We start from the raw sequence: 12,616 nt of genomic DNA, 5'->3' as shown, positions 1-12,616 counted from the left end.
CTTTTGTTTTTGTTTCTTCTCTTTCTTTTTCTTTTTCAGTAAATAAAGTTTCGCACAGAAATAAGACTGCAAGTAAAGATAACAAAATATTAACAGTGGTTGGATTCAGATAAAGGGACTTTGGATTCTTTAGAAAATCATTTCTATTTTTCTGTATTTAATAAATATTCTTTTTGAACTTTAAAAATATTTTAATAACAATATTAAATATGTGTTCATTATAGAAAAATTGAAAGCATTAACAGGGACCAAGAATAAAAGAAAAGGCATCCAGATGTATTTTTTTTGTTATGAAAATTGCAGACATTTTTAAAGAGCGGAGATTTCTCCCTCATGCATGCCCGGTGGCCTGGGGCCAGCCATGCCCAAGACAGTCTGGACAACTAGGACTTGACCAAGGCCTCTGAGTCTTGGCCTTGACTTTGAGACGGACTTCATCTGCAGCGCCAAGATTGCTTTTTTTAAAAAAAACTGAGATAAAACCTTATTGAAAAAAAATCTGAAGCTGTTTTGATGTTTATTTTCCAGTTAAGTCCCAGGAACTAAAAAGAAACCCACACAAAGTTTCAGAAGAATTTCAGAAACTGGGTGACTAACAATGAAAGTTGGAAAAAATAATTTTCACATTGACCATCCCTTTTGTTTTATGTGCTTCAGTGCTAAATCCGCAGCCTGCTTTCTCTCAGTTTCCATTTGAGTTGTGCGTTGCTCCTTAGAATCGTGAGTTGTGTGGGGAATCATAGTTTATATTGCCTTCATGTACTCACAGAAAAGGGGGAATAATATTTATACATTAAAAAATTTTTGTTAAGGTTGCACGTGCATAATTTCGGGCTACTGTTATACCAAAGAGTAATCTATAATAGAGCTTTTCGTGGATAGATGCATGAAAATTATATGTTGAAGACGGAGGGAGAGAGAGAGAAATCCAACTTGTCGTCCCACTGTTAGGACCCATGGGAGGAAAGAAAGGGAAGCAGGGGCCACTCTAGGCTGAGTGAAAGGGGACAAGCGACTCTGCTCATGAAGAAAGCGGCTCAGTGTAGACAGAACAAACAAGTGAGGCCACGGTGTTGGTGGGAGAGGCCCTCTGAGAACAGGAGGAAACTCCATCCAACACAGAACTGGGCAGCAGCTTTGGGAGGCACTCTGGCCCTTCAGTAAAGCAGTCTTGGTCTCCAACCACTATTCCTTTCCCATTTTCTTTCTTTTTTTTTTTCCCCCTGGCTGCGTTGGGTCTTCGTTGCTGCACGCGGGCTTTTCTCTAGTTGCGGCGAGCGGGGGCTACTCTTTGCTGCTGTGTGCGGGCTTCTCATTGCGGTGGCTTCTCTTGTTGCGGAGCACAGGCTGTAGGCGCACAGGCTTCAGTAGTTGTGGCTCACGGGCTCAGTAATTGTGGCTCACGGGCCCAGTTGCTCCGCGGCATGTGGGATCTTCCCAGACCAGGGCTCGAACTCGTGTCCCCTGCACTGGCAGGCGGATTCTTAACTACTGCACCACCAGGGAAGTCCTTGCCTTTTTTTTTTTTAAGTTGCCATTTTTCTTCCTGTTTGGCAGCAAATCTGTGGGATTAACGCCCACTCTGTCACACTCTGGAAACTGTCTCAACTGGCTCTGTGACGTTCCTGAAGCAGCTGCCAAAAGGTTAAGAGGCTGTGAATAGGGTTGGCAAAAGCTCGTGCAATTTTTAGCAAATTATCTGTCTTCCCAGAAAGACAATGCAATAACTTGTTTCTGGAGGCTGAGGAGTCTCTGGCCTGGTAGAGCCAACCCCTGCACCCAGACCAAGTCAGGCCTCCCCTCTTGGGCCGACTCCACACAGACGCCCCTAGGAAGCAGCCCGGAACACTGGCTCCATTCACGGGGCCACGCTGCAGCTGCCTGCTCCCTTCTGCAGAGGACGTGCCTACGTGGCTCTTCCAACTAGCCACCTTTTGTGCTCTGCTGGTTTGATGATTCCATTTCTCACTTCCCACCCTTTCTTTCTTATTATTTTAATTGAGGTATAACTTAGACATCTAAGAGGCGTACCTCTTCAGTGTACCGTTTGATGAATTTTCAGATCTCTACACCCACATGAGCACCATCATTACCCAAGAAACGTCCTCCGTGTAACTTCCCATTCACTACTGTGCTCCTTCCCACCTGCAACAAAGGTCATCATAATTCCAGATTGTCCCACCATAGATTCATTTGGCCTGTTCTTGAAGTTCACCTAAATTGCACAGTGTGTACTCTTTTGCATCCGGTTTCTTTCACTCAACATGTTTTTGAGGTTTATCCATGTTGTGTATCTGTGCTTCATTCCTTTTTATTGCTGAGTAGAACTCCATTGTGTGGAGATATCATCTATCGTTGATCCATTCATCCATTGAGGGACATTTGAGTTGTTGCCAGTTTGGAGCTATTAGAAATAAAGCTGTTGTGAATGTTCTTGTACGTGTCTTCGTGGGACATATGTACACTCCCCATTTTACTGAAGAATCCATTTCTCCTAGAGAAGACCAAGGCAGTTTGGTCTGGGTCCAAAACCCTCATCGAGACCAACTAGACATTGGAGGGATGGCCAGAGGCCCGGCTCACAGATAGATTTAGAGCATCAAAGAACTGCCCCAATTTTTCCCAATCAAGGAAGCCATCCAATGCTTCTAACAGTCCAAAGGCAGGTGTGTCTGATGGCAATGAAATGCAATAGCAATGGGAGCCGTGACTGGGCTCAAGCTTTTATTTTTAATTAAAATTTTGTGCTTGGCTGAATTTCTTCAGACCCTGGCAAGTCTAACGTAAATGATGTGGACACCATCTGTGGGGTTTGAACCCACCTCTTCATAGATGGCCCTGTCTTATCCATTCATCCCTTAGCTGTACTATGGCACTCAGGAGAGGGTATTAGCGATGGGTCTGGAATAAAGACTACTGATTCCACCCTATGCCATGGAGACCAAGGAAACTGATCTGGTCTCCTTTGCAGAATCTATGATGCTAAAGAGGGTTCCCCAAAGTTGCGATGATATCTGACTGTTTGCCCTACCCCCATTCCCACTCCTTAAGGGTAACTTCACAGATTTGTTGAATGTTTACTGTGTGCCAAGAACAAATCATTTTGTCATTTGCATGTTTGTTTCTTGCTTGCATTTACTTCTCATATAAACCCTGAGAGGTAAATATTATATTATTCTTTTCATGGGTGAGGAAACCATGACTTAGAGAAGATAAGCATCTTAGGTTGGTGCTGCCATAACAAAATACCACAGATTGGGTGGCTTAAATAACAGAAATTTATGGTCTCACAGTTCTGGAGGCTGGAAGCCCAAGATCAGAGTGCCAGCATGATTAGGTTCTGGAGAGAACTCTCTTCGTGGTTGTAGACAGTGTTTTTTTGCCATGTCCCCACACGGCAGGGAGAGGGAGCAAGTTCTCTGGTGCCTTTTCTTATAAGGACACTAATTCCATCATGGAAGGCCCCACCCTCATGATGTCATCCAAACCTAATTACCTACCAAGGCCCCATCTCCAAATGCCATCACATTGGGAGTTAGGGTTTCAACATATGAATTGGGGAGGGGGACACGATACAGTGCGTAGTAGTAAATTGCCCATGGGCACACACTAGTAAGCAGAGGACCTGGATTTGAGCCTAGGTCTGACTCTAGGGTCCACGTACTTAACCATCATGCTATAATGCTTTGATGGTGTCAGGACCTTTGCTCACATTCACGTCCCACCTCCAACCCTTGGAATGGGATCCAGCTAGGCAGATCCTGCGTGCCAGGCCACAGGGTCAGATCACAGTGGCAGTGACTACCAACCAGAATGTACCACCAGACTCCAAGCCCAAGCCCACCCCTGCATTTGCTCTTTCTCCTGCTTGGGATTTCCTAGGACTAACCATCCTCCAAAACCCAGCTGAAGCCTACCTCTTCCTGGAGGGGCCTTTCCTGCTGATACTGACTCTCGGTAGTTTCCCTCTTACTAAGCACTTCTTGTCTTCATTATCAATTATACAATCAGCCCCATGTTCATTATCTTGTTCACTGTCTCTACGAAACATTTTGCCATATGAGAGAAAGGGAAGATCTGAACTATGTTGGTTTAATGAGAATTCAGGAGGGGGGGGAGAAGTGCTAGAGAGTGCTCAGTTGAGGTCCTTGATTAGAACGAGGGGGAGATAATAAAAGATTACTACTCATGTGAGGATATTTGGCAGATTGAAAGAGGCTAAAAACCTGGATCCCTACCTCACACCTTACATAAACATTCTGATGGATTATAAAACTAAATGTAGACAAAACTTTGAAGCTATTGAATAGAATATGGGAGAATATCTTCATGATATGAGACCAAGGAAAGTTTTCTTAAACAAGACACAAAAAGCAGTAATGATAAAGCAAAAGTTTGATACATCTGACTACACTAAAATTACAAATTTTTATTCATCAGACGACTCCATAAAGAAGCCACAAAGTGGGAGAAGGTATTTGCAACTCATTCATTAACAAAGGACTCACATTCAGAATATATAAAGAATACTTACACCCAAATGAAAGGGGAAAAGACAACTCAGTATAAGAATGAGCAAAACGCTGAAATAGCTATTTCAAACAGGTAAATCTAAATAGCTGATAAACATATGAAAAACTGTTCAACTTCATCGTTAAAGAGGGAATACAAATTACTACCATGACGATATAACACTATACGCATATCATATTGGCAAACATTTAAAAGTCTGATAATACCAAATGTTGGGGAGGATGTGCAGCAAAGGTAACTCAGAATGGCTGATGGGTATGCAAACTGGTACCATCTCATTAGAAAATGGTTAAGCATATTCTGATAAAGATGAAGATACACATACCCTTATGACCTAGCAGTTCTGCTCTTGGATATACACTAAAGAAATTCATGCATACATTCACCCCAATTTATGACAAGTTCCTCAAGTTTTCCATCTTTGTGTTTTGCTCTGTGCTTTGAAGTATTTCTTCCACTTGAGTTTGCAAGCCACCATGTTGTGTCCTAACAATGACCATCATTTTTTTCTAATCAGCTTCTGAATTGAGCAGTTGGGAAGTTATGCTGACTCAGAAAATATTTTGCACTGAAAGTGACTCCTCCCATGTTCATTTTTTTTTATTCAAGTGGTTATCTTGAACAAGTTTTGGTGAACATGTGTTATCCGTGATCTGAATTATCTCCTTTGTCTAGCTTCTGGGACTCCTTAGATGAGTTAGTTTTACTTGGGGCTGAAGTCCAGTTACTAAAGACAGGGGCAATAGGCCCCAACGTGGTAGAAGACTAAGTGGTCTCATCTCTCAGGGGCTCACCGTAGCAACAGGCAGGCTACCAGTTCCCTGCTGAAGCCCTAGAAGAAAACCCTCCTGCTCCAAGGTCACTTCACATCTCCCTAGACTCAGACATGGAAAGGACACAGTTCACCCTTTTAGCTACCTTTGGTCTCTTGGAAGTCCAGATAATCAAACCCACCTGAGGGAATCCAATGCCAGCCCCCAACCCCCACCTTGAGATCCATGCCCTGGTGACCTGAGTGTTTTCCAGTTGCCACCTCATTCTAATCCCCTCCCTGGGGCTCTCCTACTCTGGTTCCAAAGCTTGACCAGTCCATCCAGAACAAAGCTCCACTCAAGTTTTCCCTGCTAGGACTCCCATGAGGCTCACAGCCTCACTTGCCCCCAGCTATCAGCTCCAAAAGTAGACCAGATCTGGGTTGCTATCCACATCCAGTGTGTCATCCTTACACGTATTTTTTAAAAGGAGCAAAATCCTGATACCGAAACCTGCCCAAACATAGCAAAAGAAAAAAAAAATACTATAAACCCATCTCGCTAATAACTAGAGATGCAAAAATACCAAATGAAATATTTTCAATTGAATACAGTGGAGCATAAGAAAAATGTTATACCTACTTCACTGTCAATTGCAAGGTGTCTATTCAAAAACATAGGTCTCCTCTCTGGCCTCTCACAGGGCTGCTTAAAGATTAGGTCATGAGGTCATGTTCTTAATATTAAGAGACTTTTTTCCCCACCAGTCTGCGTAAGTAGACTTTTCGTCTTTATGGTTTTCCAGGAGGAAGACATATATAATCACAACCATTTACTACTTGTGTGAAATACAGTATCTGAGAAAGACAAAGGTCCAACTGATGGTTACAGACCTTTTCTGTTCCTTCTGGGAGTTGATGCAGGCTTCTCATCCAGCCTCTAGAGGGCAGCCAGAAGGAAGAAATCACATTCTTGTGTTCTGTTGCACCCCAGTTGTCTCATCTCAATAGTTTCAGTGAGTCAGTGTTACGGTTTCTGCAGACTTGGAACCCAACCCTTCAAAAAGGCCCTGGCCCTGGGTGGGGGGGGGGTGAGGAGCTGGGAAAGGACACAAAGGCAAATTTTTAGGGTGATTGAACTGTTCTGGGGGTGGTGGATACATGACTCTATGCATATAGAGTGAACTTTCCTGTATATAAATTTTAAAAAATCAACAAAGTTGTCAGGGGAGACCAGGATGGATGGAATGCAGACTACGACAAATGAATCTAACTGTATTACAGATGTATGACATAACTTCATCGATGTGGGTGGGTATAATAAAAGGAGCTGACCAAAGTAACTTTGGAAAATGGTATTTTAATTAGCTACTCAAAGACTAAAGACAAAAAGAACTATACAAAAATACTGTACTCTACTTTGTAAAGTTTTTTCTTCACAGGGATGCAGGATAGTAATTCTGAAACTATTTTACATGTATTTTAGGGCTGAACAAATAAGTAAATTGCATATAATAGGAGCCATGGTACCAGAGTAAGTAGTAGCAAATAAACAAAGGGGGAAGACAGAAGGCTAGACTGAACACTGTAATGCTGGATTCAAGTCACCAATACCAATATAAACCCATGTTTATGTGTGTATATATGTAATTACATCACATTTTTTTTGTTATAGATGAAACAATTATGGAAGACTGGGAAGGCAAGGAATGATTTTAATTTTTTGCATTAATTTCCATGTACTTTTTTATGTCAGTGAACTCATGTGTATTTTAAAATATATGCAGATAGAAATAGAATTGTGGATATATGTGTATACATGAATTAGTACACATACATATATTTCCTAGTTCTTTCATTGTAGAGGGTCCAAAAGCAGTGACAGCCCAGTAGCAATGAGCCCACCCATCATCCAGACCTAGGTTTCTAACACCATTCATCAATAAAAGGAACCAGGGCTCCTAAGAGAAATGACTAAGTCTAGGGCTGGGGCACAGAAAATACAAGATGAGCTTGGAGCATTTTGTGGTGCCAGAAAATCAGGAAATGCTTTTTAAAAATGCAAGTAGGCTTGTCAAAAGTACACAAGAACCAACTTGAAAGAGCTTTCATTGGCCAAAGCTGGAATAATTTGAGCAACAAAATAAATAACAATAGTACTTGATTATAACTCCAAAAATAAGACAAATATCCATGAGTCAATACTGATATAAATAATTGATTAAATGAATGAATAAATAAATGGGGGAGATGGTACAACTATTCCTTACAGAATAAATTTCCTTACAGAAGAATTCCAAGTAACATACATATAGATTCTACCCCCTCTAGGAGGTAAAGCTTAATTTCCTCCTCATGAGCATGGTCTGAACTTAGTGACTCACCTTGAAAGAATAGAGTATGGAGAGGGAAAATAGTAACTTTAAACTAAAAATACATGTGGACAGCACCTTAACCAAATGATCAAGGTCAAAATCACCAGTGACAAAGTTATGTGATATCATGGACCCACTGATATGATATGGTGAGAAAGGCACTTTACCTCTGTAGTGTTCATCCTCAAAACCCATAACTCAAATCTAATCATGAAAAAAACATCAGACAAACCAAAACTGAGAGATATTCTACAAAATACCTGACCAGTACTCTTCAAATGTCTTTTTTAAATAAATAATTTAAAAACAAGCAGTTTGATGGTTAATTTTATGTGTCAACTTGGCTGGGCCACGGTGCCCAGATATTTGGTCAAACATAATTAGGATGTTTTCGGTGAAGCTGTTTTCTAGATGAGATTAACATTTAAATTGATGGACTTTGAGTAGATTACCCTCCATTATGTGAGTGGACCTTATCCAATCAGTTGAAGGCTTTAGTAGAACAAAGACTAACTAACCTCTCTGAGCAAGAATGAATTCTGCCAGCAGATGGCCTTTGATGAGCTGCAACTCTTCCCTGGGTCTCCAGCCTGCTGGCCTACCCAGCAGATTTTGGACTTGCCAAACCTCCACATTTGTATGAGCCATTATAAGTCAGTCTCTCTCTCTCTCTCTCTCTCTCTCTCTCTCTCTCTATATATATATATATATATATATATATATATATATATACACATATATACACACACACACATATACACACACGCATATATACACATATACACACATACATTCTGTTGATTTTGTTTCTCTGGAGAACTCTGGCTAATAAAAGCAGTATCTTCATGGTTACTGAGAATACAAAATTCAAAAGGCACACAACTAAAGGGCAGACAGAGAAAAGTCTTACTCCCACCCCTGGCCCCAAGTGACCTAGTTTGCTGTCCCTGGAGGTCCCCCCATGTAGCCAGTTTCTTATCTTTTTAGAACTTTTCAGTGGTTTCAAAAATTTTAAGGTCATAAAAAACAAGGAAAAACTGAGGAAATTGTCACAAATTGGAAGAAACTAAGGAGATATGATGACTAAATATAATGTAGTATCCTGGATTGGATCTTGGAACAGCAAGAGGACATTAGTGGAAAAACTGGTGAAATCCGAATAGTCTGGAGTTTAGTTAATAGAATTGTACCAATGTTAATTTCATAGTTTTGATCAAGATACCATGGATATATAAGATGTTAACATTAGGGGAAACTGGGTGAAGGGTATAGGTGAATTCTCTGTACTACCTTTGTAACTTTTCTGAAAATCTAAAGTTATTCCAAAATAAAAATTTTAATAATAAATATTCCAGACCTCTGGTTATGAACCAAGATGGAATGGACATGCTTCTTTCTATCCTTTCCGCTAAGGTAGAAACCCTGAATATTATATTTTAAAAAAACAAATATTAAAATGACTTTGAAAAGTGGAGAGAAGACATGGCAGCTGATCGGCTAGGAGCCCAGGGTCCTGAAGAATGACATGCATGAGTTCCCTGGGTTTCTTTTTGCCTCCATATATCCTGGACTAGGTATTGTAGAAGCTGGCAACCCAGAAATGCCAATGGGAGCCGACAAAAACAAACAAACAAAAAAAACCACACCTCCCCCCTCAGAAAAGTCTGCTGGGTGCCTTTTATTTCTTTTTCTTGCCTAGTGAAATGACCAAAACCTTCAGTACAATGATGGAATAAAAATGAGAGTGGACATCTTTGTCTTTTTTCTGATCTTGCAAAGCATTCAGTCTCTCATCATTAAGTGTGATGATAGCTGTGGAGTTTTCATAGAAACTCTTTATCAGGTTGAGAAGTTTTCCTCCTATCTGAGTTTGTTGAGATTATTTTTTCATGAATAGATATTCAGTTTTTCAGATTTTTTTTTGTGGCAAATATTGAGATGATTGTGTAGTTTTTGACTTCTGTTAATAAGGTATATTAGATTAATTGATTTTTGGATGTTAAATTAAACTTGCATTCTTGAAATAAATCCCAGTTGGTCATGATGCATACTTCTTTTGTGTATGTTGCTGGATCCAGTTTGATAATATTTTCTGAAGAATTTTTGTATCTATGTTCATGGGATATTGTTCTGTGATCTTTCTTTCTTGTGGTACTTTTGTCCGGCTTTAGTATCAGGGTAATTTTATTTTCATAGAATTCATAGGGAAGTGTCCCCTTCTCTTCTATTGTATGGAAGAGTTTGTGAAGGAATGACATTATTTCTTCTTAAATATTTAAGAGAAATCACCAATGAAGCCATCTGGGCCTACGCATTTCTTTGTGGGAAGTATTTTAATTACCAGCTTAATCTCTTTACTTGTTATTGTTACCATTCAGCTTTTTCTATTGTTTCTTTGCTAACAACTTTATTAAGATATAATTCACAAACCTTAAAATTTACCCATTTAAAGTGTAGAGTTTAGTATATCTACAAAGTTGTACGATCATTGCCACAATCAATTTTAGAATATTTGCATCACCCCAAAAAGAAGCTGCAAGCTCTTTAGCCTTTATCTCTCCTCCCCCAAGTTCTCCATTCTCTCTCTCTGCCTGAGGCAACCACTAATCTACTTTCTGTCTCTATAGATTTGCCTATTTGGCATTTTATATAAATGGAATCATACACTATGAGGTCTTGTATGACTGGCTTCTTTCACTTGCATAATGTTTTCAAGGTTCATCCATGCTGTAAGATTCACCAATACCTCATTCCTTTTTATGGCTGAATACGGTTCCATTGTACAGATAGACCACTTTTATTTATGTATTCATTAGTTGATGGACATGTGGTTCTTTCCACTTTTTGGCTATTATGAATAATGCTGTCATGAATATTTGTGTACAAGTCTTCATGTAGACATGCTTTCATTTCTCTTGAGTATATTCCTAAGTTTGGATTCTACTTCTTGAGTCAGTTTTGGTAATGTGTGCCTAAGACACCTAAATTGTTCAGTTTGTTGGCCTAAAGTTGTTCATAACATTTGCTTATGATGCTTTTAATTTTTGTAAGGTCAGTAGAATGCCCCCCTTTTCATTCCTGGGTTTGATAATTTGTGTCTTCTTTTTTCTTGGTTGGTCTAGTAAAGGTTGATCAATTTTGTTGATCTTTCCAAAGAACTAATATTTTATTTTATTGATTTACTCTATTTTTGTTTTTTGTTTAGTTTCAGATGATTTAGGAAAGCAAAAAGAATATACACAATCACCACACACATGCAACATAGAAAGAATGACAAAGCAAATGTGGCTAATTGTAAGCAACTGGTGAATCTGAATAAAGATCTTTGTTCTAATCTTACAATTTTTCTATAAGTTGGAAATAATATCAAAATATTATATATTATTAAAATAAAAACTTATAAAAATGAATATTTCTTCTACCCCAGATCAAACTGCATTGTGGCAGCTCCAAAGAAATGGAGGGGGAAGGGAGGGGGGCAGATGTGGGGTACTCAAGGAAGAAATGCCCAAGGCAGCCTTCCAGAGTCTTCTCACATGCCAATACAGCACAAAGAGACCCAGAAAGTATTTTCATGAAGCTGAGAGCAGTGTGGATGGGGCCCTAAGAGCTGGCAACAATGGAGAGAGGCCTGGTGTCCAGGATGAAGAACAAGCCTGTGTGACCCAATAACAGGAGACAATGGGGAATGAGGTATATTGGCAGATGTTTGCATTGACAGAGTGACTCCCCCTCCTCAAGCCTTGGTGTCACTTAAGTCCCCTGCAGAACTGAGATTCAACACTGGAGAGGGTCTTGAACCCTGAGTTGACTGTGGTTGTCTCTCAGTCAGTTAATGGGAACTCTAAGTATAAATTATAGAAAAAAGTTATATCTCTTGTTCATACCTTTCCTGTCCTGAGAAATGCATACCCATTAAACACATACACACAATGATAAAACTAAACAAAAAAAGCTGGAGGTGGATTCCGGAAGTTGCTTTTTGAGGTAGTGTGCGGGATAGTGTGGTCTTTGTGAGCTTCCACCATGGCGTACCGGGGCCAGGGCCAGAAGGTGCAGAAGGTGATGGTGCAGCCAATCAATCTCATCTTCAGATACTTGCAAAATGGTTTTGATGAGTATATGAACCTCGTATTAGATGATGCAGAAGAGATTCATTCTAAAACAAAGTCAAGAAAACAACTGGGTCGGATCATGCTAAAAGGAGATAACATTACTCTGCTCCAAAGTGTCTCCAACTAGAAATGATCAATGAAGTGAGAAATTGTTGAGAAGGCAATACAGTTTTTTTAGGTGTGCTTTGTTAGAAGTGTAGTTCTAAAGCATTTATTCATATTGTTTTGCTCACCTTTATGTTATTACCAGATGACAATAAATGCTGTGGGATTGTTTTTATTAAAAAAAAAAAAAAAAAAAAAAAAAGCTGGAGTATCTATAATATTGTCAGGCAGAGTAGATTTCAGAACAGGGAAAATTGTCAGCAATAAAAGGTCAATTCTTCAAGAAGACATAGCCACCCTAAACATTTAGGCACCTAACTATAGAGACCCAAAATACATGAGGCAAAACCAGACAGAATTTAAAGGGAAAATGGACAACACAGTTATACTTGGAGACATCAACATTTCTCTCTATATAATCAGTGGAGTAAGTAGCACAATCTGCAAAGATATAGAAAATCTGAATATTATCAACCAACTAGACCTAACTGATGTTGATAGAACACTCTATCCAATAGCAGCAGAAAAGGCAACAGAAAGGTCTTCAATGGGAAACTAAAAGGCTTAGAACACAGTGGATCAGAACATTCATTTACCCATACATGTTGTTGAGCATAATAACCACTTGAATGTTCACAATACATTGTTAGACATTCTGGGGACCATCCACTATTGGATCCTGGATTCCTTCAATTTAACCCCACTTTGAAAAGAGACTTTCTTCACTGGTCACCAGA

At 39.7% G+C, this 12,616-nt stretch overlaps 1 protein-coding gene across 1 annotated transcript; it reads left to right on the top strand.

Annotated features, from left to right (window-relative positions):
- Nucleotides 1–11,632: 11,632 nt before the first annotated feature.
- Nucleotides 11,633–12,038, top strand: LOC133082324 (small nuclear ribonucleoprotein E-like). Its single transcript, XM_061178869.1, has one exon. The coding sequence runs from the start codon at nucleotides 11,686–11,688 to the stop codon at nucleotides 11,899–11,901; it is 216 nt and encodes a 71-aa protein (XP_061034852.1). The 5' UTR covers nucleotides 11,633–11,685; the 3' UTR covers nucleotides 11,902–12,038.
- Nucleotides 12,039–12,616: the final 578 nt, after the last annotated feature.

The sequence above is a fragment of the Eubalaena glacialis genome, chromosome X (assembly GCF_028564815.1).
Source record: "Eubalaena glacialis isolate mEubGla1 chromosome X, mEubGla1.1.hap2.+ XY, whole genome shotgun sequence".
Taxonomy (NCBI): Eukaryota; Metazoa; Chordata; class Mammalia; order Artiodactyla; family Balaenidae; genus Eubalaena; species Eubalaena glacialis.
The sequence above is the reverse complement of the archived record's forward strand: the minus strand, read 5'-3'. Positions and strand labels throughout refer to the sequence as shown.

Excerpts from the sequence above, each read along its gene's own strand:
- LOC133082324 (XM_061178869.1), top strand. The coding sequence starts at position 11,686 with ATGGCGTACCGGGGCCAGGGCCAGAAGGTGCAGAAGGTGATGGTGCAG.